This window comes from Labrus mixtus, chromosome 8 (assembly GCF_963584025.1).
Source record: "Labrus mixtus chromosome 8, fLabMix1.1, whole genome shotgun sequence".
NCBI classification, from domain to species: Eukaryota; Metazoa; Chordata; class Actinopteri; order Labriformes; family Labridae; genus Labrus; species Labrus mixtus.
In genome coordinates, this window is record NC_083619.1 from 25455535 (window position 1) to 25482615 (window position 27081).

The 27081-nt window shown below is 41.6% G+C and overlaps 1 protein-coding gene across 1 annotated transcript in view; it reads right to left on the bottom strand.

Annotated features, from left to right (window-relative positions):
- Positions 1-5473: 5473 nt before the first annotated feature.
- Positions 5474-27081, bottom strand: part of LOC132979529 (contactin-associated protein-like 4) — a 110614-nt gene continuing 89006 nt past the window's right edge. Inside the window, exons 18-24 of the mRNA XM_061045400.1 lie at positions 22756-22995; positions 18453-18677; positions 16527-16660; positions 13010-13097; positions 9759-9977; positions 7745-7816; positions 5474-6022 (exon numbers count right to left, since the gene is read on the bottom strand). Coding sequence (XP_060901383.1) covers positions 5826-6022; positions 7745-7816; positions 9759-9977; positions 13010-13097; positions 16527-16660; positions 18453-18677; positions 22756-22995 — 1175 coding nt within the window. The 3' untranslated portion in view covers positions 5474-5825. The remainder of the gene's footprint in view (positions 6023-7744; positions 7817-9758; positions 9978-13009; positions 13098-16526; positions 16661-18452; positions 18678-22755; positions 22996-27081) is intronic.

The window sequence follows — 27081 nt, forward strand, 5'->3', positions numbered from 1 at the left end:
CATGGAGGGATTTGTCAACTTGGTCAGGAAGGTACAGTCGACACAGCACAAAAAGTACATTCCTCACTCTACAAGCAAGACACAGGAACAACCCAACACTGACATCTGTTCAGGACAAAAAAAACAACAGGGTGCTTACTCAAACGGAGAAGGATGTCCTCACAAAAGGTCTCTATACTTCACCAAAAAACTTCCTGACGCAGAAGCAGAACAACTGAGGCTCAGGGTATCTGCCGCCCTATCTAATGCAAAGGCTCCCCACGTCCAACCTTTCCATTCAGGAAAGGGAGGCGCTGGCATCCATACAAAAGGACAAGGAGATCACCATCTATCAGCGGGTAAAGGAAGATGCACAGTGTGGCTGAACACAGAGGACCGGTCTTCTCAGCGACACAGACACTAATGAAGCTCTTAAACGGGATCCAACAAAAGTTAATTGACAGACCACAGTACTACTGGCTGTAACCATGGGAAGCTATTCCTTGTGTTTATGGGCTTCTGAAAATCCATAAAGGAGTTCCCCTTAGACCCATTGCAGCAGCATACAATATCTCCAAACACCTGGCTCCCATCTTTACTCTTATGGTTGGAAACCCTCCTCATCACATTAAAAACTCCCAGGACTTTACCAACAAGATGAAGGATCTGAAAATACATCCAGGTTTTTGTCATACAACATGAATACTGAGTCATGAAGTGACTGGATAATAATCAAAACTCTGTAACTGACGATGAAAGCTCAGCTGAGACCACAACCAGCTGTTTCTGTTGCTTTATAGACAGATGATATAAAATATTTGCTGACAGAACATCATTACATTTGATTTAGCGGTCGATGTTTTTTCCTCTAAGAATTATAAATGTAAGACTCTGAGCTGTGCAGCCTGTCTAAAATCACAGCCAATAAGGGGAGACTCATATGAATCTAATGGGGATCACTGATGTGTGGAAGCTGAATCATTTTGTATCATCGAGGCGTCTTGAGTGTTTATAAAGTCAGAGAGGCTAAACGGCTCTTCACGATGAATCACTTTGACCTCCTCTGATCCCGACTGCTTCAGCAGCAGCGGAGCATATTTCCATCGTCTCCGGTTTGCAGAGTGTTACCAGCTATAAGAGCAGCCATGTGCCCACACTAAGCAAACAGCAATAATGACAACAATAACAAGACAATTAGTCTTCAATGAGAAGTTCATTTTACTGACAGCTAAGTCGTTCAATCTAACACCAATACAAATGTGGCCTGTCTTTCTGACAATACTGAAACCCAAAAGCTTTCCTGTATCATGCCGATCCCCTTTTTAAAACTCACATTTACTGTAGTGTCACAATGCTGGATGTCCATACTAAATGTGGGCGGAGTTTCAGATCATGAGGTAAATGTATTCTGGAGTAATCCCAGGATAGGTCTGCAGAGTGAACTAAACAGCTTGTTCTGTAAATAATGCAATAGTTCCCTGATTTCAAACCCCCCCCGCCCCGCCTCACAAGACGGCTTCAAGCCTCTGCTTAAGATGTTGAAACCTCTTACATAGACTCTGTTCTCCCAGCACTGCAGAGCAGCCCTCCCCTGGCAGCCCTGCAGCGTTCTGCCTCCCCTGAAGGCAACTGGGAGCTGGCCAATCAGAAGAAAGTGGGCACGGGGGGAAAGGTTCCTTTAAGGGACAGCAGCTGTTCAGGCAGAGGCTGAAACAAGTGTTTTAAGTGACGTCAGTTTAAGATAAATAAGGTGTTTTTCACGCTCATGCAACGGTGCTCTACTTAGGTCATCACAGACTGACAACACGAGAGGTGAAAATGAGTATAAAATGGGATCGTTAATTATTCTAAATGTGTCACTGCGCTGATTTGTATTTCAATCTATGTATGATTCCAACCTTAATGAAAAACAAGCAAATCTCTTAGTCTTTGAAAAAACATTTTTTTTATTTTCATCAAACAGGATTTATCTGTAACAAACAACCAGAATATGTTTTAAAATCTTCTGGATATATATTTTTTTATGGGATGTCACTCAAACTCACTGACATCACTTTTATTCACCGATACCGTTACATTATTATAGTTACACTGAGAACCTTTTCCTTTTTCACCTCAAACCCGGTGTGAAAATGAAACTAGACCACTATCGGCAAAACCTGAATATGTACTGATGCTGATACACAGATCCCAACATGAAACCATTCTGATACAGTTGACCTTTATTTATAATGGATAATGAGAATAACTCCAACACAGAAACACTGAGCTTAGCTGTAAGGCGGGTTTGCTGGCTGCCAACTAAAAGTTCTTTTATCTTCTGTTTTGTACAATCTAATCAATTAACATGAGTTTTGTATTTGCCCTGCCTGGTAGAACAAACACCTTTTTATCAAAAGAGAGACAACATGATTAAATATTTTACTGTATTTATATAACTGAACCAGGAAGTCCATTCAGAGTGAACTCTCTTTCTTTGAGGGAGACTTTAAACGTTTTCTACATCTTCCATTTAATTACTTTATATTAATTTAACTAAACCGGGAATAACCTTGAAATATTCATATTTATTTTTTGTTGATGTAGTCCTGGCCTGAAATGACTCCAAATGCAACTTTCTTTATTTCCCTTTAATTACAGCTGTATGTTGTTCCCTGTGCTGTTTGTCCCTTCTCCCCTCCTGTTATCTCCGGCTCTGCCCAGGTGGAGCTACTGATCGCACTACGAGGTGCACCAGGGGTACTTCTCATGTCTCTTATTTTTCAGTACGTCTCTCCATGCATCTCTGGTGGGAGGGACTAAGAAGCAAGTGAAGGAAACGTGGATGCAATTTAAGAGATATGAGAAGTACCCCTAGCGTCAGTGCTTAAAGAGCCCATATTATGTCCTTTTTGGGGTTTGTATATATTTAATCTATGTACCTACTTTTGTACGTTCACAATAGCTAAAAGTCCGAAAAAAGTGTCTGTTTTCATGAACTGCTCCTCCTTGCTCCCTCTACGCTCTGAGTCCGTCAGCTACACTCTGTTGAGCCCACACTGTTAGTCTGCCGATCCGCTCTGTCGTTATTGGTCAGTTGCTCAGCACTCTTCTCGGAAATTTCAACATGAGCTGCAGGGCTTGCCACAACGAGCCAATGGGCTTAGATCAGTGATCTCACACTGACAATGATGTCGGACTGACAAATTTTAATCGAGGGGGGCTAGAACCGAGCATTACATGCAGCTAATGCTACAGCTAACAGGAGGACGTAGGAGAAGGACTTTGAATTTTTGCACATAGATGTTCCTAAACATGCACAGGACACTTGGAAAACACACTAAAGAGCATATAAAACCAGAAAAAGAAGAATATGGGACATTTAAAAGCCTGGTGCTGCGTTCAGGAGGAGAGAGGCTTTTAGAGTTGCACTGCTCTGTCATTTGTTGACTTTTGTTAACTATTTAGTTATTTTTGTATCTTGTTAAAATCCCTTCGTTGTGACTCTATCAAGGTGTTTTATGTCACTTAATCGAGTCAAATTTTGGGATGTTGTTGGCCACATGGGGCCGCCTTATAGTGGAGTGTAACACCTTACATATCGAGTAACAACTTTCTCTTTAGCTTTGGTAACATGATCATTTGTAAACTCAGATAACTTTTTATCTTTTTTCTCTTGTGCTCTTCAGAAATCTGATTCATTCAGTTTAAGAGTTAAGAGTGAGGAGCAGCTGCTGCAGAAATGATGCACAGCACAAGAAAGTGCTTTTTAACACCGGCGACAGAAACACAGCAGGGAAACAAGGCCTGTATCAACTGTTCATCTCATGTTGTGGGGTTAAAAATAAACTACATAGATTAAGTTTAAATCCTCACTTTAGAGTTTGATCAACTTTTGTCATTAAAATCACATCTGTGCTTTGTGGTCTCGCAGAGGAACTGTGGTGTGCGTTTGATAAACAGCTGCTGCCAATCGTCCTTTGTGCTCCTCATCCTGCCTCCATCAGCTGTACACATGGGAGGTTTTGCTTTATTGTCATTTTTAATATGAGATTTGCTGTTTCCAGTACATCAGTGTCGCTTTTATAAAAGTGTCTCTCTCATTTTTGATCATCTTTTCTCCTTTCCATCCAGTCACAATGCACCTGTCAGACTGCAGCAGATTAGCATTTGAAAAACACATTAACTGTCTCTGTGTGCGTCGAGCGAGGTGACAGACGGCCTCACTGTTACAGAGTCTGTGCTGCTGTCAGCATTAAAAGCTTTACCCTACAGAAGATCCCAGCGGGCGGCTAACATCACAGAGGAGAAAAACTTTTAAGTGGGCGCAGCAAGAGAAAGCAAAGTGAAGTGGAGGATAAAGGCTTCTCAGGGGGGGGACCCACACGTTTAGACGTATGGAATGAGGAAGTCTAGAAATGATCAAAGTTCATGGATGAAACTGAAAATACCAACATGTTTATATAAAAACAAAATGGGGAAAAGTAAACTGAATGACCCTGTGAGTACTTCACTGCCCTAATTATAGATCAGATATCTCAGTATATATATCTCATTCATAAACAATGGTAATGAGACATCCAGGCTTCTGACTTAGATTTAATTTATCATGAACAAAGTTACTGTGATTATCTGAAACATGACAAACACAGAAACCGTACTCGAAAGATTCAACTCGTAATAGCTTGAATTATTACTGTGGTAATGATAAAATAGAAGGGCAAATTTCAGCTGAGCTTTTTAAAAAGTATCCACAGACATACATCTTCAACACTTCATCACAGATATACGCCAGCCAATAAGCTTTTGCTTATTTACACATCAGGAATTACAAGGCAGGAGTCATTTTTCTGGCCAACTGAGGGATGAGATCTCAAGTTTCAAACAACTTTAAATTATTTTTTACTGAAAGGAAATGTTAATTACTTTGTCTACAGAGCCTTAACAGCATTTTTCTGGATTTTTTTTTTGGGCCATTCTTACCTCCACTACATAGGACAGCTGGAGAGAGACAATAAACACCTGGAGGAGAGAGTGGGGGTTGACAAGCGGCAAAGGGCCGAGATTGCACCCAAACTCACGGCCCCTGTGACGAGGACCACAGCGTCTGTACATGGGGTGCACGTCATAACTTCTTGGCTATCCTGCGCCCCCCTAACATTAATTATCTTTCTGCTTCAAAATACTGATTGTAGCACTTCAACTTGAGCATCTAACAATTTATCTGCGAGAAATCGATAACCGAACGTCATAAATGTGGGCTTTGTGATCAATTAGAGGGGTAAAAATTGGATGGTGCAAAAAATAAAAAAAGCTAAGTTTGGAGACATCACAAAGTAAATCCCTTAAGGGTTCATGTGTTTCCCCCTAAAGGATAGGCAGAACCACTTTAAGGGGATGGAAATAACATCATAACAACATCAAGTTCTCTCATTTGTTTAAATCCTTTTCTTTCTAAACTACATGAGAGTGTCGCTTTCCATTTTTCATACCGAAAAAAACACTGATTCCTCCATTAGTTCCAACATTTCAGTGTAACAAAGTGACATCAGCCAGAAGTTGTTGCAAAGACATCACTTCAACATTTACATTTGAAATAATTTACAGTTGAAACTTAAGATCCAACACTGTTGCCTGCGTTTGTATTTACAATTTACAGTAAAGCAACAGAACGACCACCGCGCTGTGTGAAAAGTTCAGTTTTTTTTGCCTCCACATTTCTGGCAGCAGCAGCAGCAGCAGCAGCAGCAGCGAAGTCTCTGATTGGCTCTGAGCGCAGTTCAAGTCCTGAGGTGAGGCAGGACGCTACCTGTCTGCATCCTCTGCTGTTAAAAACACACCGGTCCCTCAGGTCGTCTGTCCTCCAGTTAAATGAAATACTCCTTTGGGTTTTCACAGGAGACGTTCTGTGAGTCAGTCTGGTTGTTGAAAGGGAAGTCCTGACTGTCCTCCTGTTTGACTCCCTTCACTTCCTGGTTTCGGTACGTCTCTTTTCTCCTGTACAGGAATCTGGCGGTTACCACCAGGCCGCTCACAATCACAAAGATCACCACCGCTATGACACCTGTGAGGACGAGGAGGGACACCATGTGAAAGGCTGACATAGCAGATAATTAACTTTTTAAAAATTCAATATTTAAAGACTTTCAGAGGCTCCTCCACAATCAGACAAGATCTATTCCAATTTATTCTCCCGTTGTACCGCGGTTTCATTTCCTGATGTTTCGATGATCTTTCAAAGTATATTAAACTCATTTGAAATCTTTCTGTATCTATTGGACATTTCTGCCCTGCTGAGCTCATTCGAGAATATGAGGGCAAGTTTCATCTCATTGGAATTTTAAAATACGCCCTGAAATCAATTTAATACATTACAATATAAAGACTCCTCGCTTTTTTTTTTTTTTTACGATTGCTGCAAAAAAAAGTTTTCTCATCAGCGAGTCCTTCCTGCAAATGTTTTAATTAGGTGATGTGCACTGAGACACAGTCACAGGCTACTTTAATGGACAGTTTGAAATGACTTTTCTCCGTGTCTCACCTTTTCTATCTACAAGATTATAGATTGAACCTTTGCAGACTTCACTTTGAATCAATCTGTGCTGGCAGTGCAACAAAGTTTTCAAATGAGTTTTAAATGGACTCTTTTTGCCTTCACGCTTTCTTGGAGCTCAACATTTTGTCCTGAACTTTTCTCACCCCGGCAGAGGTGAAGCGTACCTTCTTTTTAATCATGATCTTTGTCACCATGTCACAGTGACATAGTGACAAAATTAAAGATACAATATGTAGATTCCACCACCAGGGGGCTCTCAATCCATACTACAATAACAAAAGATGACGTCGAGGCTATGGCGGGGAATCATGGGAGTTCTCTCTGCTAACAAATAACTTACATGACGTTTTCATCACAGCAGCACGTACAGCAACAGTACGGCAGCTTTCAGTAGGAATTACCGCTTCTTAAGTCGCAGCCTTTGACGTAACATTCAGTGTTTCCACGGCAACATTCCGTCTGTCATGGCGGCCGCCTCGACAATACACATTACAGATTTCTCTGGCTTTAATGCTGCATTCATGAGCTGCTCGGGTGGTCCAAGTTTCCGAGTTGGGAAGTCGCTCTTCCGACTTCAGTGTGTTCACGTGATTTCAGTTCGGAAAGTCTGAATGTTGTAACAACAGCACAGAAAACCGTTGATGCTACGAAGAAGAGCAGTGAAATGTAACTGTTAAAAGTGATATTTGAGCAAAAACTTGATGTGCAATACTTGAATTAATAGAAAGTATGTTAACGTTGACAAAATATAGTTTGCCCCCCATTTGATGGCGATTCTGACGTGAAGTCGGGAAGTCGGGCAACTAATTATTTTCCGAGTTTCCGAGTTGTTGTTCCGACTTGAGCAGGTGTTCATGTGCATTTTACAACTCGGAAACTTGTTTTTTCCGATGTGTCTGACGCCACATGAATGCAGCATAATTACTGTTGGAAATATTTAAGGTAATGTAAAAAAAACCAAAACAGGTTAAGTAATTTAGATATTTTAATGTCGTCATAACTACATATTGTACGTTCAACATCATAGACTTATCTCAGACTTCTATACAACCGTGCTTCAATTTGCGACCAAAGAAGTCGCCCCCTGCTGGCCATTAGAGAGGAACCAGGTTTAAGGCACTTCTGCATCGGCTTTCACTTTCAGACTCCAAAGCTACAAGAACTTACATTTGGTGACAAAAGAGAGGTTGCCGTTCAAGTATAGGAATGAAAAGAAAAAAGGTTCAGTACCTCCGATCAGAGCCGAGTCAGTCCTGATGGCATTGACTAAAGGCTCACCTGAACCCACAGAACCAGAATGGTCTACAAAAGAGAAGGAGAGAGAAAGGATAGCGTTGGAGGGGGAAGAGGAAGACAGTGGGGAAAAGACAAAAAACAGCAACGTGCACCAAGCAGCAGAAGAAGTACAAATTGTCAAAACGAGGAGGTAAAAAAAACAAGTTGAAAGGCTAATAAGCAAACAGATAATCCAATTAGATCAGAAAGAGAGAGACAATAGAAAAATCCAGAGACAAGATGAGAACATCAGCATTCAGAGTAGGCGGGGGGAATTCTGCATTAGCTCTCCAATGACTCTAATAAAGCATCACAAACTGCATGACAACGAGCGCGGAGGAAATTAAATCCCAGAGGAAATGTTCCTCCTGTGTGGTCCAAATTAATTAAAGCGCTGATCACACTGTCATTAGTCTCACACAAACAAGGGGAATACTGTACGCCATTAATGAGCCTCGAGCGATTTGGAAAAGCAGCTTTCATGCAATTTTGGAAAGAGACAAAGGGACTGTATGCTGTTCTGCTTTAGATAGACTAACCCCCCGAAGTGGAGAGACGGAAACCAAGTGGTATTTAAACTGGTACCCAGCTTCTTATTTAATGCTACCAGTTAAAAACAAAATCCTTTTTTTTGTTCTCATCACATTTGAAAGTGTTGAAGAGCCATTTGTTCTATAAATTAGAGCCTTGTGTTCTTACTTCATTTCTTTTTATTATTCTGTTTCCATGACAACGACAATAGCATCAGAACATTTGCACAGCCAGATCAACTTTTTTTTGTTGTTGCTTAATTTTTCTCACTAATGACTGTGCTGCTTGTTCTTTTCTTTTTTTTTAAAGAAGCAAACACCAGAGCGCAGCAGGTCTGAATGAGCTGAGCGGTGTAGCTTGTCATGCTACCTAATAAGAGCTTAAGGCGTGAGATGTTAACCAAAGACAATCTGTAATAAAACTCTGCACCTTTTGTTGTCGCAGTCAGCTGCTCTGACTGAGTCTTCTTCTTTAGTGTTTAAAGGATTGAGCTGAAGGGATCACATATTCTTGTTATTATCATCTAATCCCATAAAGATTAAATCAACAGTGTGTTGCTCCATCGGTCAATATTGTCCGCTGCTCTCAGTCCAATAAATGAACACTAAAGATACATTTATAAACACTGTACACTCATATATTTCAGCAGCAAGGGAGTGTGAACATCAGGAAGGCGAGGGATACTAAGGAGAAATCCTTCCTGCATATTATCCCATCTCCCCCCGTCCCATTTTTCTTTTGAAACATAACAAAGGTATTTTACCTGCTTTTAGTAAAGCGTCTCCAGGTAACTTTTGTTTTGACTCGGGGCTATACAAATAATTATTGATTGATTGATGATATTTATAATAAAGAAGGCTTATACAATGTATATTAAACAAGTGGGTACTGTAGTTTTTAAAATCTTTTTTGAACAGTGTGTATTTGACTTGGCTGCATGCTGCATGGGTAATATTCATTGTTAAATCTTATTAGATTAGATGTTTATTGCCTTTTGCAATGTACAGCTACATTGGAATTTCTCCCAGAGTCAGCTCTACAAACAAGTTAGAAGTTAATTTGTATGCAGTATTTGGTCTTTTGAAGAAAGTTTACTGGCACATTTGTTGACATAAGGAATAAAAACATGCAGTTCTGCGCTCCAACATAGAGTCTTGTTTCTCTTATTTTTACATTTTAATTCGATTCATAATGTTTGTTTTCTTCACTCTGACAATTCTAGGAGTGACAACCTGCAGGAGCACGTCTCCAGGACGTTTCTGCACTACATATAAACTGTCAAACACAACATCACTTTTCATTCATTGTGTAAATGTGTTCACTTTTGGACAAATCTGCTGCAAGAAAATTACAATCATGTTTATTTTCTTGTCATAAAAGTGAGGATATTTAGAGTCCTAAAGATTGATGTGGATTTGTTAAGACCAAGCCATGTTACCTGACAGGTGGTGTGTGTTCTCTGCTGCGTAGGGATTGGCTGAAGCCGAGGAGCCACAGTTGGACTGGAGTAAAGGTCCGGTGATAACGACGGGGCTGGTGTCCGGGTGGAGCAGAGCGGCTTTCAGAGGGCTGATGGAGTTAAAGTTAACCACGGACAGACAGCCGGTGTAACCGATGGACGCCACCCGGGCCAGGTCTGGATCCAAATCATCAGAACCTGCATTTAAAAAAAGAATAAAAGAGAGTTTTAGTATGTATAAAAAGCAGCTTAATCAAATAAATAAGCTGAACACTCAAAACTGTTTCTGCTCCCCACTGACACTTATAACTCTTATAACCCTTCTCATTGTCCCTGCAGTACAGACATTTGATTCATCTCTATAAACGGATGTATACACATGAATTCAGAATCTGTATACAATGGGAAAAAATGTTCAGTTTCACCTGTAGCCAAAGTAGTATTGACCAATCACGTTTGAGCAGGCTCTGTACAGTCCATATTGAGAGCCAATGATCCAAAAAAAACATTGTTTGAATACAAGCACCAGCACCCAGAGGCTATTGCTAAAATTCCTCTAAAAATATCAGCACAAATACACGAGAAGATCTGGTCATTAAAGTGGTTTGTCAGCCTGAACTCTGTTATTTGGTACATCAGATTTCATGCAATTTTGACAAAGAAATAAAGACACAAAGGTGACACAAGCTGATCTAAAGTATTTACTGTATCTCCCTGCTTATTATTTAATCCTACTATTAGTCTCATAGTCTCGTTGAATTTGGTGTCCTTGTCTTGTATTGAAAAATGTTGAATCCACATTTTCCAAAAGTGGATTTCGATATCTTTTCAGTCTTAAATGTTTTGCTAAAAAACATTTCCATGACATCAACAAGAGCTATAGACTCATTATTGAGTCTCATGTTCTTCATCAGACTGTAAACAACAATTAGAAGATGAAAGATAAAGTCCAGGCCTGAGTATACTTGATCTATTATCCGAACAACACTGGAAAAAAATGGCTGTTGCACCTGGCAACTTATTCCCAGTAGTATCCGATTAATCCAGGGATTTGTTGTTATTTTCCTTTATAATGTATGGAGACTCCTTTCCATTCTTACAAATACTGTAGAGTAAATGGCACACATGTTTACGGAGCTAAAGGAGGGGTATATAGTCAGCTAGAAGTTCAAAACCAACATGCATTCAAAAGAGCACAACATACTGTAATTCTTTATATCGAATATGTTTAATAAAATGTCCTAGTTTCTGGTTGTAAATAGCGTCATATCAGCAGCGTAGCTGATTGGTCCTTGGAGAAGTATCAGCTACCAGTACATTCACTAACTCTGATGCAGACTGTCCTGTTGTCTCTCACTGTGGGAACATTTGGTGATTTATAATCATTGAACTGATTGAGCACACTTGAGCGCTCTTCATTCATCATGCTGAGCACTGCACTGATTATTTGTGTTAGATTTGTTGGTTTAACGAGACCACGGGACACCGAGTGACATCAAATCAGGATCAGTAATGCTCACCTCCGTCCAATCAGACGGGAAAACCAAACGCACTCGCCCCTCTCGTTATAGTCAACAAGCTGTCAGTGACTCAGCTTCCAGTCTGCATCCATCACTCCACCAGACAGATTTTCACTCTCGCCTCTATCCGCTCATTTTATCGACTGTAATCCCTTCATCGTTCCTCCTCCTCCTCCTCCTCACAGCAGAGTAAACAGCAGCTGTGAAAGGCGACATCAGCGCTGTAAACAGCTGCATCAGTGTCTGCTCTGATGACTGAGAGGTGACAGTGGTTTTAGCAGAACACATCTGCATGTTGATGAGAGCGGCAGGAAACATTACAGCGGCCTCTCAGCAGAAACACGCCTCACTCCATCACCTCTCTCTCTCTCTCTCTCTCTATCTGTGTGTTTCTTCCAGGTCCATTAGTTAGGCTGATGGATGACGGGGTTGGCAGGAAACGACAGAAAATCCACATTCCTGCAGCTTTTCTGCTCCTGATCTGCCTCTCTGCCTCCTCTGGTTTGACAGACGGGAGCACCGGTCACACGCTGACATGACGGGGTTAAAACACACCGAGCTGACCTACACTGTACTGGAGCTTTATACCCAAACGGACAACAGATAAAAGAGACTTGGAATGAGGTGCTAGATGAGATGTGTGTGTGTGTGTGTGATTTAGTATGATAATGAAAAGAAACAGATTTTATCTTGTCAGTTATATAAATAAACCATCTGATGGAAGTTTCCAGTTCAATATTTGAAAACACTTTTCTGCCTAAAAGTAGAAATAAACACAATTCCCAAGTCCTGAAGTCTGGAGGAAAAAATCTTTAGACCGTCTCGGGCTGTATCTTTCCATCTGTATTGAATTCATGTAAAATAATAATAATGCTTGCTTCTGTGAGAGCCAATTAATGTCTTAGGTCTGAATATACAACCACAGCAACTCCCAACTAAAAACACTGAAACCTACACTGGTTTTAACTGCAGCAGAGTTTTTCACATAGGAAACCAGTCGATGAACAAGGTCCATAAAAGATGTAACGTATTGACAAAATGCTGAAATGTTTCCAACAGAAACCACATGAAAATAAAAAAACAACCACGTTCTCCATGTTCTCATAAACCTTCATCTTGTTACTCTAAGCTAAACAGGACTGAGAAATTCAATAATTTCCAGCAATTAAAAACAGGTCAGAGTCAAGATGTCGTTTTCCTTACTTGCTGTTTTTGATGAGTGCTCTTCCAGTAGCTGATTAGGTATCGGGGTACGTAGTGAAAAACATTTATGGAATATTGTAGCCCCGCAGCGTGCGAGCCGTCGTTCTCTTTGCTTGAGGCTATACAGATTGACAAAATACTGAACACTCGCTGAGCAACATGTTTTCACTTTTGCTTCATACTTCTTCAATCCAGCCTGACTTTGATGAAACGTTAACCTGAATCTGCCTTGACCTCTAACCTTTCACAAGGTTCTCTGGTGAAATAGATCTCTGGAAGCCCTGCTGCATGCGAGCCGTCGTTCTCTTAGCTTGAGGCCATACGGATTGACAAAATACCAAACACAGTTCAAAAACAGATTTCACTTCTTTACTTCTTCACAAGAGGCCACATATTGAGTGTCGGATGAGTCCAAACATCGCAGAGCTGTTGTTCTAATAAGTGCTGGTCTGAGTGCTCTCTCAAGTAAATCGACCTTGCCTCTGCGTTTACCGTCTCCTCTCTTACCGAGCACTCTGCCCAACACCAGCGACTTGATGGCGTTGAATTCTCCGTCTGATGTCAGGTTGAAGTCTTCTCTGGGGTTTTTGTCGATCTGAGAAAAAAAAAAAAAAGGACATATTCCCTCTTAAATGTGAGTTAAACTTTTAGCAGCCTAATTAGTCTCATAGAACATGAAGCAGCAACTTGAAAATGACTCAAACTTACTAAGTGCAGTCGTCGGAAACTGAGGTGATTTCAGAATTTCACACTCCATATATCGATAGAGGTGAGTTTTTAGAACAGCGGTTCCCTTTTACGCTTCATGTCCCAGCTCAGTGGGAGAAATAAGTTCATAGACTTTGAGTGAAAAACATTCAGAGTGAAGTTCTCTGCTGGAGTTTTTATTTAATGAGAGCTGCTCTGTAGAGTCTCAACATGTAGCTGTGCAGAGGACTGACACTCAGAGCGGAGAAGTTTTACATTTAAAGGACATTTAACACCAAAGCTTCAAACACACCTATATGGATTTTCTTTTAAATACTGATACTGATACTGGTTCAAGTCCTGATGCGGAAAACAAAGTACGGAAGCTGTAGCAGTGTGTGGCAGCCTCACTCTGACATCTCTCCACTAATGCATGTCCACAGGTCATGTGTGTGATTCGGGCCTAAGTCATGTTCCCCTCTGGTTCGTTCTTTGAGTGACATCAGAACAAAGCCCCGGCTCACTTCATCCAATAGTTGTGAGGAATTTTTCAATAAGAACTACAAATGTCAGCCGGGCGATGCTAGAAGAGGAGAGGTCAGGGGGTCATAAAAAGTCAGCAGGATTCAGCTCGAGGAAAATGTCATGACAATCCACCCACCATTATTGGAAAAAGTTGATAAAGAAATTTGTCAGATTTAAGCCCTTAGTAGGTAACCTTTTTTTGTTTTAGTTGCAAAGCCTGAGAGAGGAGGCAGAGTATGTTTTTTATGACTAGTCACTGATGACACAGTATTGTTCCTATAGTGTGTGCAGTGTGCTTTTTTTAGTCAAATTTTTGCTCTCCACCTACCAGCAGATTCCTGACTCTCTTCTTTTACAATTAGAAATGTAGTGACATTTCTCACGATCAAAGTTGACTTTAGATTAGACTTTTATTGCCATTTGCACCGTTACAAGACAGTACAGGTATGCACCTAAGAGTACACAAACATGGCAGGAAGAAAAAAGATAAACTGTGGATAAAGATGTGACATGGATGGGCCGTACATTATCGAGCTGGAGGTGAGTTAAAATGATTTGCTGCTGTCTTTGGCTGTCGCATGAGAATCCACAGACTGAGTGCTGAGCTGTCCTCGGGGTTTCCCGCTCACATAACAGGAGATCAAATCGTAAATATTGATCATGTTTTTATAACATTTATGATTTGAAAATCGAGCAGGCGCTGATGTTCCTCTGAGCAGATCTGATTATTCTTAACAACTCACACCACAGGAAAAATCTGACAGGATCATCTCCGGAGCCATCAATACGACTGGACCAATATCGGTCCGATCATCTTGTGGTGTGTTCCCAGCTTTAAGTATCTTTTCTCCAGAGTCTGAGCAGAATGGAATAACTGGAGCATGCTGGGAAACCAACAGAAAACCCTCAGAGGAAAACAACTGGTCTCTGTCCTCTCTGAGAACAAAACCAGAGGACGCAGTGTTTTTTTTTTTGTAGCCTGGAGTGATTCATTTTTCAGCAGGACACCTGCTCAGGGGAGGGAGAGGACGGGACACTGCGGACGGGTGAGACCTGTGTGGAGACCGCAGCCTGCTGGACGCCAGGAAACCGAACTGAAACTCGCCCGTGTGTTCGCCTGATGTCCCCCGGAGTGTGTTACCAACAATGTAATGATTCAAGGTGATGGAAAGTGGCAAGACGAGATGCACCTCATATTTCACCGGACCCTCAACACACACAGTGAATGTGGAGACCACGCGAGCCTGGGCGACCTTGTATTTCATCTCAGTCTGTGGATAATTATAAACACACTCATGCTGCCGGCTCCTGGTTTTCGATGAAGTTAACCTCATACATCATCTGAGGCTGCTGCTAACAAGATAAGACACCAGTAGATTCAGATACGATTAAGACGCTTCATATTTCATCTGAGGCTCTGCTAATGTGTGGTTTGTCCCCGCTGCCCTGCCGTAGATCATAACTGAGGCTTTATTACACAGAGGAAAAACACAGCAGTGTAGGGACGAGACTCAGTTTGTTCTCTACTTTTTACTGATTGAAACACCCACGCATGTTATCAACAGGGTGTGCGATTTTTTATTTATTTTTTTATTTCAAGTGGTGGCGGGTGACTCATTTTCTCAAAAGTGGGAATGCTAAATATTTGAGTTGCATTCTGGCACATTGCGTTCAGTCACAGCCTGTGCCCTTTTCTGCATGTTATCTCTTCTAACTTTCTCTGTCCCTCTCCTCCTTTCATGTCTCTCTTCAGGCTGTTGCTATTTTGTAAAAGCAAAATGTCCAACACAAAAAAGTCTGTGTGCCGGGGGGGCCAGTGGCCTAGTGGTTAGTTTGTGTGCCCCATGTACAAAGGCTGTTGTCCTGAATCCAGCCTGAGGCTCCTTTCCCTCATGTCATACCCCACTCTCTCTCTCTCTCCCTAATTTCAACTCTATCCACTGCCCTGTCCCTAAAATAAAGGACTAAAAAGCCCCAAAAATAAATCTTTAAAAAACTCTTTCCTTTTCGAAGAGCTACTTCAGGAGCAAATCATTTACAGTTTTGTCGTTTGAGTTTCCTGAGCTCCTGTGAGTGACTTTCTGTTACCTTCAGTTCTGGCACCCCCTGTGGACAACGCGGTGCCTCTTATATCATCTCTTACCTTCTCCTGTACATGGATAGGTATTATTTCCTTTGAAAAAAAAAAAAAGTCCTCCAACTAGCGGCCAGGGTTGAATCCAACCTGTGGCTCCTTTCTCGCATGTCATTCACCCCCCTCTGACTCCCTCTTTCTGACACTATCCACTGTACTATCTCAGCATAAAGGCCTAAAAAGCCCCAAAGCAAACCTTTAAAAAAAACATCTCATGATATATTAATACCTGTTTCGACACCATAGCAACAAAAACACCAATCCCAGTACCCAGTACTTGGTGAATGATTGTTTTTATTACCAACAATAACAAGCAGACTCCTGCACTATGTCTACTTTGCATACATCTTTGTGCAATTTAGCCACTCTTTCTCTCGCTGCAGCTTTTGGTTGAAAGTATGACAGAAGATTTGAAGATGTTTTTGAACTGTTTCATTCTATCAATCATTAAAATAACAGAGACTGTATCGCTCTATAATACTTTTTTTTTGACAACCTTAATGCACACAGATCAAACTCTGCTCTACACATATACTCCCTAAAGTATTCACTTTTCACATTTGAAGCCACACACAAATTATTTGTTAACTCTTACAAATCTCTTTAGGACAGTCATGTTCTTAATTAGGATATGGTGTGTGTGTGTGTGTGTGTGTGTGTGTGTGTGAGTGATCTTACCTGCACGGTCACAGAGTCGGCCTGTCTCCTGATGTTTACGGTGTGAAGCTGTCCGTTAGCCAGACTCCTCACTCTGCTCCTCAACACTTCAGCCTCTCTGTTGCTGTCCAGCTTGTATCTCACCTCCAGCTTATCTTCACACACACACACACACACACACACACACACACACATAAAACACACACACACACACACACACACACACACACACACACACACACACACACAAACACACAAAGTTTCACATATATACAAACTTTCTCCTCTTATAAAAACAGCCACGTCGTCTTTGCTAATCTTTACTTATCTTTTAAAGATGTATTTTTCACTTCAATGATTAATCAGAGAGATGAGTATCTGAGTCAATAAAGCTTCCATATTAAGAGGATTACGGCTTAATTCCCTATCAATAACAAGTCCAACTTTAATTAATTTTACTAATATTCACAAGATTATGAGCCGACTTAATAGAATCCCTGCTATGTCTTTAGGCTTTTGACACAGGAGGAGAATAATAAACGACACCTTGTCCTTCAAAAGGAAACGATTAACATTCATTTTCTTTAAAAATTTAGTTATTTCAATGAAGATTATTTCAGGAATACTCTTCTTTTTCTTTCCAAGGTGAAGTTATAATTATTTGGTGTAGGAACTAATCCAGTTGGCCGCAGATTTTGAGAATAAACACTTGAATTCTTAAACAGCTTTTGAATGATCGACAATGAGTTTCTGTGTTTGGTTTAAGGCGATTTAACTGTAGCAGAGGGAGAAAAATTTAATTTAAAAAAGGAACAGAACAAGAGAAAGCTCTCAGGGATTTAATTGGACTCTTCAGTTTGAGTGCATTTACCTGACGACTCCTCGGTCAGCATGAAAACCTTAATGCCTCGCTGTCCATCAGCTTTCTCTGACTCATTAACACCAGAAAAAAAAGTCAATTTGCAGCTAATCTAGCAGCAAAGTGCTGATTTTATTAAACTCCCGGAGGCTGAAAATGTGATTATTTTAAATCCAAAGTGGCTCCGACTTCTCTTAAAAGTCAAACTCACAACATCATTATTTCACACTAAAGTTGATAAAAACACATGAGTAAGTTTTCTGCTGTTTTATTCAGCAGCACAGTGACCTGCCACCCATTAACAGCCCACCAAACGTTTACTCTCTCAGCTTCTCTCCTCAGGTCTCAGTGATAAAACCAGTGAACACTCTTTTTTTTATTTCAGCCTGAGACGAAACTTAATAGCCGGTCCTGCTGGACGGATTACAAGGAGGTAGAGACTGACGGGGTGAATCAGAGAGAGGAGAGATCTGACAGAACCTGATAGATCTTTTAAAAGCTGCAGAGCAGAGCAGGAGATGAGGAGGAGGAAGGAGGAAGGAGGAGGACACGAGGAGAGGTCGATATCAGGAGGAGATGACAGGAGCAGGAGACAGGATGAGAGGAAGAGAGGAGGAGAGGTAAGATGAGAGGCTGGGGAAAGGAAGAAAGTAAATGGATGACAGATGAAATGTGTAAAAAAAGAAAAAGTCTTGACAAGGTTTTGATTTAAGGTTTTGAAAATATAATCAGAATAATTTAGAAGAAGAGGGAGAAAACCACAACAAGAAAGAGACTGAGAAGGTATAATGAAGGAAAAGGGGAGGGATGGTTGGGAGAAGGAGGCAGGCAGGAAAAGAAGCTCATAAGAAGCCTTTCATGAATAACGTTCAACCTCAAAATGATTGATGTGAAGTTGATGTTACAAAAGGAGCGAGGAGGGAAAGATAATCAGAGGAAGGACTTGTAAAAAAGTGATTTTTACGATGATGAAATCTGCTGTAAAAAGTATTAAAAGCCAAAAGGATGCAGGAAAGAGATCAAAACACAATGAGCTTGAGTGGCAGCCAAAAAGGACTCCTTCAAAATAAAAGCCCCCACACCCTTACCATGCTTGTTGATGAGCAGGGCCAGGTACTCTCTGTAGTACGAGCTGACGTAGAACAGCACAGCCGGACTCTGATTGGTCCTGAAGCTCAGGGAGACGTTCTCTCCTCTCAGCGTCGTGTCGGAGTAGATGGAGGACGGCAGAGCGCTGCTGTTCCTGCTCAACTCGTACGGCTCCTTGAAGGTGTAGCTGACGGAGGTCCCTGACTTGAAGCTTGCCGACACCTCTGGAGGGAGCAAGAAGCAACAGATAGTTCAGAGAAAAATGTGCTGCCATGCAAGGTGCCAACCAGGACAAAGGGATCTCTTCTATACTTATCCTCATCCTCACACACTGTTGGCATAGCCTGTCAGAGCAATCTGGGGTGAACTGGGACATTTTGACGTTCAGACTGGAAGAGCTACGAGTTAAACTGCTGATCTGGAGGGAAACTTTAGTGCACCACCTGCTCTGACTTCAGGAACACAGTTCACCACAATTAAATAAAGAACCTCACTGAGAAAGTCTCAACAAAAACTAAACATTGGATCCATCCATCCATCCATCCAACAATCCATTCATCCATCCATCCATCCATCCATCCGTCCATCCAGCCATCCATCCATCCATCCATCATCCATCCACCCATCCATCCATCCATCCATCCATCCATCCGTCCATCCAGCCATCCATCCATCCATCCATCCATCCATCCATCATCCATCCACCCATCCATCCATCCATTCATCCATCCGTCCATCCAGCCATCCATCCATCCATCCATCCATCATCCAACAATCCATCCATCCATCCACCCATCCATCCATCCATCTATCCATCCATCCATCCACCAATCTACCTATCCATCCATCCATCCATCCATCCAGCCATCCATCCATCCATCCATCCATCATCCAACAATCCATCCATCCATCCATCCATCATCCATCATCCAACAATCCATCCATCCATCCATCCATCCACCCACCCACCCATCCAACCATCCATCCATCCATCCATCCATCCATCCATCATCCAACCAACCAACCATCCACCCATCCATCCAACCATCCATCCATCCATCCATCCATCCATCTATCCATCCATCCATCCATCCAACCATCCATCCATCCATCCATCTATCCATCCACCCATCTATCCATCCATCCATCCATCCATCCATCCATCAAACCCATCCACCCATCCATCAATCTTCTACACCACTTTTCCCGTTCTGGGTCGCGAGTGGCTGAAGCTGATCCCATCTGTCATTGGGCGAGAGGCGGGTACATCCTGGACTGTCAATCACAGGACTGACATAAAGACAGACAACCAGCCACACTCACATTCACACCTACGGTCAACTTAGAGTCACCAGTTAACCAGTCACGAGCATGTCTTAGGACTGTGGGAGGAAGCCAGAGTACCCGCGGAGAACCCATGCATGCACAGGGAGAACATGCAACAACACTTACCACTTCACCACCGTGCAGCCACATTAGATAGATTCTAAAAATAACTATTTGAAATGTTCATAATATTCTGTTCAACCCTTATAATTCTAAATTAATTGAATATTTAAAGAAAAGGGACCAATGTTTGCAGGGTTTCAATGCTGCCCTTATAGCAGCAAAGTCTTTTGTAGCCTTTTATTACCTTTGTTTAGTTTTATTGATAAATCTCTTTGATGTGGAAAACATTGACTTTTTATGCATGAACCCCATTTATTTCACTTTGCAGCATCTCTTTAGTTTTTTTTTTCCTCCAGTAGAACAACTGTTCAATGAAACCAGGAAGAGAATAATTGTTACTCTGCAGGGGCACAATTCTTATATTCACAGCAACATTTTACTCTGTTTCAATATTAGAATGAATTGTTGAGGGTTGCTTGGATCAATACAGAATAAAGAGCATCTAAAGATCTCTGACTCTGCCACACAATGCTAGAAACGACCTTAATACTGATTATAGAGAGGTTCACAACCACTTCCTGACAACTTTAAACACAGCTTTAACCATCAAAATATTCACTAAGTTGATTAGAATCCCCTTTCAGGGCCTCCGCTTGCTGACGTAGATGCAGATAAGAGAGGAGAGGAGATACCAGTGGTGGTAAAGAAGAGGGCAGAGAGAGAGAGTCATCCCCTAAAATGTTGAACTCACTTTAAGTTCCTGAACCGGGACACAGAGTTCAATTCGATGATGCATTATTAGTGCGGGGAATTCAACATCAAACGGCAGACGTCCACAGACTCCAGCACATCAAACAGACTCTATTTGCATGAAACCTTTGATGTCACATAGTAGCTAAGTACTTCTTGATGAGTGTTAAGTGCAGTAAAAGGTTCGACGGAATGATGCAGACTCTTAACCTTTTATACAGCGGCAGAAAAAAACACCCACACATGGACGCCCTGAACTGTCTCCTTCCTTTTGCATTTTATTCTCTGAGTTTAATAAAGTTCAGACTGAAATTATTGCCTTCATGCACAAATTGACTGATAAGACATTATCTCTATGGAGACGCAGACTTTGAGAATTTGTCTGCAAAGTGAAGAACTATGATCAGACAGTTCTCCTCTTAAAGGAAGCAATTGGTAAAAACGGCAACATCAAGTCTATAAAGGAATGGACTGAGGGTGAATTAAGGACTACAGCTGGCTCTGTGGAAGTCTGCAGAGAGTCTGATGGAGGCGTCGTCTGGAGTGGGTGAACTGTGGGTTTAGCATGTGGGAGCTACTGTATGCTACAAGCCATTCTTTGCTTACCTACAAAAAATACATTTGGCTGTGTGGAGACGCAAAGGAATGATTTGTACAAAAGCTGTGAAATGAAGAATGCAGGTCAGTAATCACGGATGTGGACAACACAGGATTAAAAAACAGCATTACAAATGTATTGAGGAAGGAAACGCATTTGACAAACTTGCTTAACCTCAGGGATACACGGTGTTATTTTTAAAGAGAACTCCAAAGGGGCACTGTTAAGTACTGGTCATTTCTTTTCTAGTTTTCTGACTACTCAAAGCGCTCTTTTTACACCGCAGGTCACACCTACACATTCACACACTGATGGTAGAAGCTGCTATGTAAAGTTGTCCATCAGTATGAACTAATCCCATTCATACACATTCATACACCTATGACAAAGCAGCAGGAGCAACTTGGGGTTAAGTGTCTCGCCCAAGGACACATCGGACACGTAGCTGCAGGAGCTGGGGATCAAAACCCTGATCTTCCAGTTGAGAGACGACTGACTCTGGACGACCGACCACTGGTCCACAGCTGCCTCAGCTCAAAGCTGATACATCCTTTGCTAGTTGTGTCTGTTACGGTGTTACATGCTGCTGTGGAGATTTATTTAAAAGCCTAATCTGTATCTACATAGAAATGTAGCATCTGTACTGGAGGGTCTAGATTTTCAGCATGAAAAGTGTTCAGGTTTCCGTCTGCAGTACATTTGTAGTCCGAACTGTATTGACCAATCAGGTATCAGCAGGCTTTGGTGTGAGGAAAAACAGCACTAATGACAATCCAGCTCTCATGGACGGTATTCTGACTGTGATTTATTATTCTCTATATACGATATCTGCAAAGTAGTGCAGCAAACAATCCTTTATAAATCAAACTTTTAACTTGAGCCATAAATCTGCTTGACTCTGTGTCTTAAATCAAATCAGTGTTTAGATTCCCTGACTACCTGAAAGGCATCGGGAAATAATCAGTAAGACCTCCATTCAACGAACAAGCTTTTAAGGGTTGATTCCTTCTCCTCTTGAGGTCAGACCTCACGAAGCTTGACTTTTACATTTTTGACAAATCTGCATCATGAAGTTGTTATTTTGGAAAACTTGCTTCCGGTTTATTGAAAGTAAATCACAAGAATAGTGGTTTCCTTTTTCAGGTTTATACTGCTGAATTGAGCTTGATGAAGTCACTGTATAACTTATACTGTTGAACTGAAACTCAACACATAAAAAAGACATAAAAAAGACACTACTTTACAGGATATTATCGACCAAGAAATTACCAAAAAGGAATAGGAAGTCTTGCCTGGAAGTCTTTTAACACTAACAGCTTGCTTCACATTAATTACTGAGAAATCTGCATCCGTTCCCAGAGGCATATGATGTCTATCAGATGATGAAAGGCGGTGATTACCGAGGGTTCAGAGATTGAATAAAGCTCAATTTATTTATTTTTTTGGATTTTTTAAATTCAAGTTTTATCCCAAAAAGACGTTTAGTCATGGAATGGAAAATATCCTCTAGTCGGAGGAGACCATCTTCAGTACGACTTGCTTTCACCTCTACAGTATGTGTGTACCTGTGTTGCAGAAGACTCCTGTGTATGCCGACAGGCTGCAGTCACAGTGGAAGCCGTTGGCTCTCTCCACACAGCGGCCCTGGTTCTGGCAGAGCGAGCCGTAGCTGCTGCAGTGACCCGGGCAGCCGGGTCGAACCCCGGGTGTGATCTTCGCCCTCTCCTCCAGGTCCAGAGTGACGCCGTTCAGCTGCAGGGAGCGAATGCAGCCCCGGAAGCCCTTCTGCCTGGACGCTGTGCCTCCTGACAACACCAAAGAACAATTCATTGCATTAATTATGTCGGCTTATATCACATGCAATTAACATCAAAGCTCACATGAATCAAAGCTAGCTGAGGTAGAATGAATATTCCTTTGTCTCTTTGTCTTATTGTTTTATTCCTCTGTGTGCTGACTCTATGCATTCTCTCTCTCTTGTCTTCCATTCCTCCTCCTCCCGTCAGGTGCAGCAGATCCTCGTGTCGCCTCTGCTCCCAACTGTCGACACTCTTCTCTTGAAATGTCACAACAACAGAACAGCTCTGAGGCAACACGCTGGAGGTGGAAGCAGTATCAGGGACATAACTTTCACAAGTCGACTCGAGGTCTGTCTGCATAGATGGTGCCTGGCTAACTGTGTGGTTGGCCGTGCTGCTGACTGATGGTTGCAGGTTTCCTCCCCTTTCCACCATTTTCCCCGTGCACCATCTTTTTACAATAGCTACAAAAAACCAGAGGACAGTAGAACAATATCAGACATACTGTGTTCCTGTTTCAGATGTCACAGTGGGAGATGTAACCTGGCAACCGGTCATTACCACAGAGATCATAGGTGGTAATAATGTTTTGTATTCATGGTTCAGACGTGTCAGCTCTTTATTCGCAGCCCCCAAAGTTGACGACTTCCTGCTGCTGGTCAGCCGCGGCTTTCCACACCGATAAATCACCGAGCTCTGTCAGGCCTCATTCTCTGCTCTGATATCGTAAAAATACAAATGTATTAAACTGGTGTGCTTTCTTTGATGCGGTGTTACAAAGTGTCACAAACTTCACCACGACTTGTGAGTGACGGCCATTTTTAAAAAAATACTTAAAAAAATTGTAACAAAATACAGTCACAATGCATTCATTAGTTTTGAGTGAACACTTATTCTTCTGTTAAATGTTAGAGCCTTGAATTTCTGATACCATGAACGTATTCTCAGTGATGACACGCATTCGTTCCAAGTCCAATAAAGGTAGTCGCCATATTGGAAATGCTATTGCAAACATGCTATTGGTCACCCGAGTAACAGGCGAAGAGATGGAGCTGAGTAGGGTCTTCAGCTTCTTGACAAACCTCTATAATGCACCTGCTGCATCAGTAAATGTCAGCTGTGTGATTGACTGGAGACAAGACGTACCCCCCCACCTCTTGGCTCCACACCCCCACATCTTAACTTGACAAGCAGTATGGGTGGAAAAGTCTTCATAAGTGGCTGAAAATGGCCTTTGACAACCAAAACAGATGTCAGGACATTGTACAGTGGTGTGGCATATATTTCAAGTAAATCTGAGTCATTCAGAAATTAGATAAAAAGCATCTTACTGCTCTAAGGCAGTGTTTCTAAACTCGAGGATTGGGACCCCATAGTGGGTTGTGAAGCTTTTTATTTTTGGGGGCATTTCGTGCCTTTATTGGAGAGACAGGACAGAGGATAGAGTCGGAAATCAGGGAGAAAGAGAGTAGGGAATGACATGCGGTAAAGGAGCGGATTCAAAATTTCCTCTAGCCTGGAGGACCACAGCCTCCATATATGGGGTGCGCCCTCTAACCACTGCGCCACCAGTGCCCCTGTGAAGCTGTTTTTAGTAGTTGTGTGTGCCTGGAAAAATACTTGTGTCAAAAAGTCTGTGAAACGATTTTGAAATACGTGTCTTTGCTTTGTTTTTTTGCAATTTCTCTTGAAGGAGTGAGTGGTGGGTCCTGAGGTATCGTAAACTTTGTTGCAGGTTTTTTATGTTGACGATAATAATTATACTGGTGACTTACAAAACTAATGAATTTGAATTTCAAAGTGCCTTTAATGTAACGTAAAGGTGTGACATCTTGCACATTAATATAGCAGAAATCACAGATAGCCTATAGTAAATGTCTCTCTGACTCATGACTGTCTACAATTCAAGATTCAATAAATGAGAAGCGCGAATACCGCTGGCTGTGTTGTTGTCGGAGTTGTGTTTACATCATGTTTACATTGACGGGACAGCCGACTCCTCCCCTTGTGTATTAAAGCTGTTTTAGTCAAGGACTAGAGAGAAGAAGAAGAAGGATAACATACTCACTGCTTATTCGGATGTCACATCAGTGTTTTTAGATCACGGTCATTCTGTGTCAATTCAGCGCGAGCCAAGGGCAATTTTGTTTATTAGTTTGTGCTTAATTCATCTGTGTGAACGCGAGAGGAGGGGGGTTGGAGTTGTGTTGCGGGAGGTTAGAGGAGTTTTCAAAATACCGAAGGTGTCTCCAAACAGCAGTTTGTTTTGGTTTTAATGCTGGTGCTCAAGAGCGACATCTACTGGATCAAAAAGTCGAACATTCAGTCTTTAAAGACACTTTGAAGTAGTTTCCTTGGCGAATGAAAATAACTTAAAGTGAGACACTTTATTCTGCAGACAGCCTTTGAGAGTGAAACCTTCACAGTCTGGAAAGTTTGAACATCTTTATTGAATATAAAACTGTTAAATTCTACTTACATCCAGCGCTGCAGCTTTAGCTTAAACAAGAAAGACTACCTCTCAACAAGATGTGAAGACAATTTTCTACATTCTGTACAGGTGAGAGCATTTCTAAAAAGCATAATGAGGGACTTGTGGAGTAGAGTTGAAAAGTAAAGATCAAAGAATCCAAATGCGAATTAACTTCACCCTCTGACCGAACGAGCAAAGCTTTCAGTTTCGACCTTTCAGATGAGTGAGAGTTTTCAACCTCACACAACCCTTTTACCGGAGATCACACTGTGAGAGCACACTCTGCACTGACGCATACAGTATGAGGGCGAATGAAAAAAACAATTACTGAAATAGAGATCAAAAAGAGCATCAAAGGCAAAGCTTGTGGCTTAAAATACAAAGAACCTCGACCTGCAGGCCCGGGAGTGCAGATAGAGATTTAAAGGAAAAACTGATGAGTAAGCAGAAGAGAAATCTGGACCAGGGAGAGAATCAACCACATATCCAACAGCACAGACTCAGGACATGAAAGCAGGATATTATGCAATAAAACACACCGGCTCTAATTAATGACCAAAGAGCTCAGTGAGGCTGGAACGGATGATTAGTTTTTAAATTATTATTTAAGCGTCTGTTTTTAAGCAATGCCAGGAGCAATGCTTAGGGGAAATATAATTCACCCACGGAATGATTTGTGACAACTTGGATGATTCTCTGTCTTTCTAAAAGAATCGCTTCTCTTACTACTCACTGTGAACTACAAAAAACAAACCAGCTTACAATGATAGCAGTACTCAGACACAGTTTTGAGTTACAATTTATTTAGTCAACATTTAGTATTTAAAAACTATAAAATCTAGTACTGGTCAATACTACACTTTAGTCAAAATTAAAGATGGAAATGGGGCAGCAGTAGCTCAGTCTGTAAGGATTTGGGTTGGGAACCGGAGGGTGGCCAGCTCAAATCCTGGTGCGGGCCAAAACCGGAGAGGTGTCAGATCACTTCCTCAGCATTACCGATGTGCCCTTGAGCAAGGCACCAGACCCCACCAGCCCAGGAGCGCTTGCTGTGGGCAGTGCAAAGCCAAAAACTGTCAGCCTCATTTGAATCACATTTGTTTCCAGTTCTCCTCCTAAAGGCTCAAATTTACTTGCTAACTGGCCGAACATAAATGTTCACATACTTCTCTCACATGTTACTGGAGGTTTCCTCTAGAGGGAGCACTACATAAATCAGATTAGAGATTCAGTTTTTGCATGATGTTATGTAAACAAACATGGTACACTCAGGGAGGTTTTTCTATTGTTAATTCTCTGATTACAGTGGTTTAGTTCTTGATTTATTCACTTTTCTAAAAAAAAACATTCCCACCATTGTTGTAGCAGCTCTCTGGTGTCTGTAATGTTGTCACAAAACGGTCTCATCACCATAAGACCCTACACTGCTCCTAGTGGCTATATGCATATTGCATCTTGCGTTAATTTGTGAGGACGTGCACAACCAGCGCTCCAAACCAGCGCAGGATACACAAGGCTGATATGATGCGTTTGCTTAGTTAAAAGCAAGTATACCCAGGGCTTAACTGCTCACGTGCCCTCTGCACAGGACACCTAAAATAACACACAGATTTAAAAAA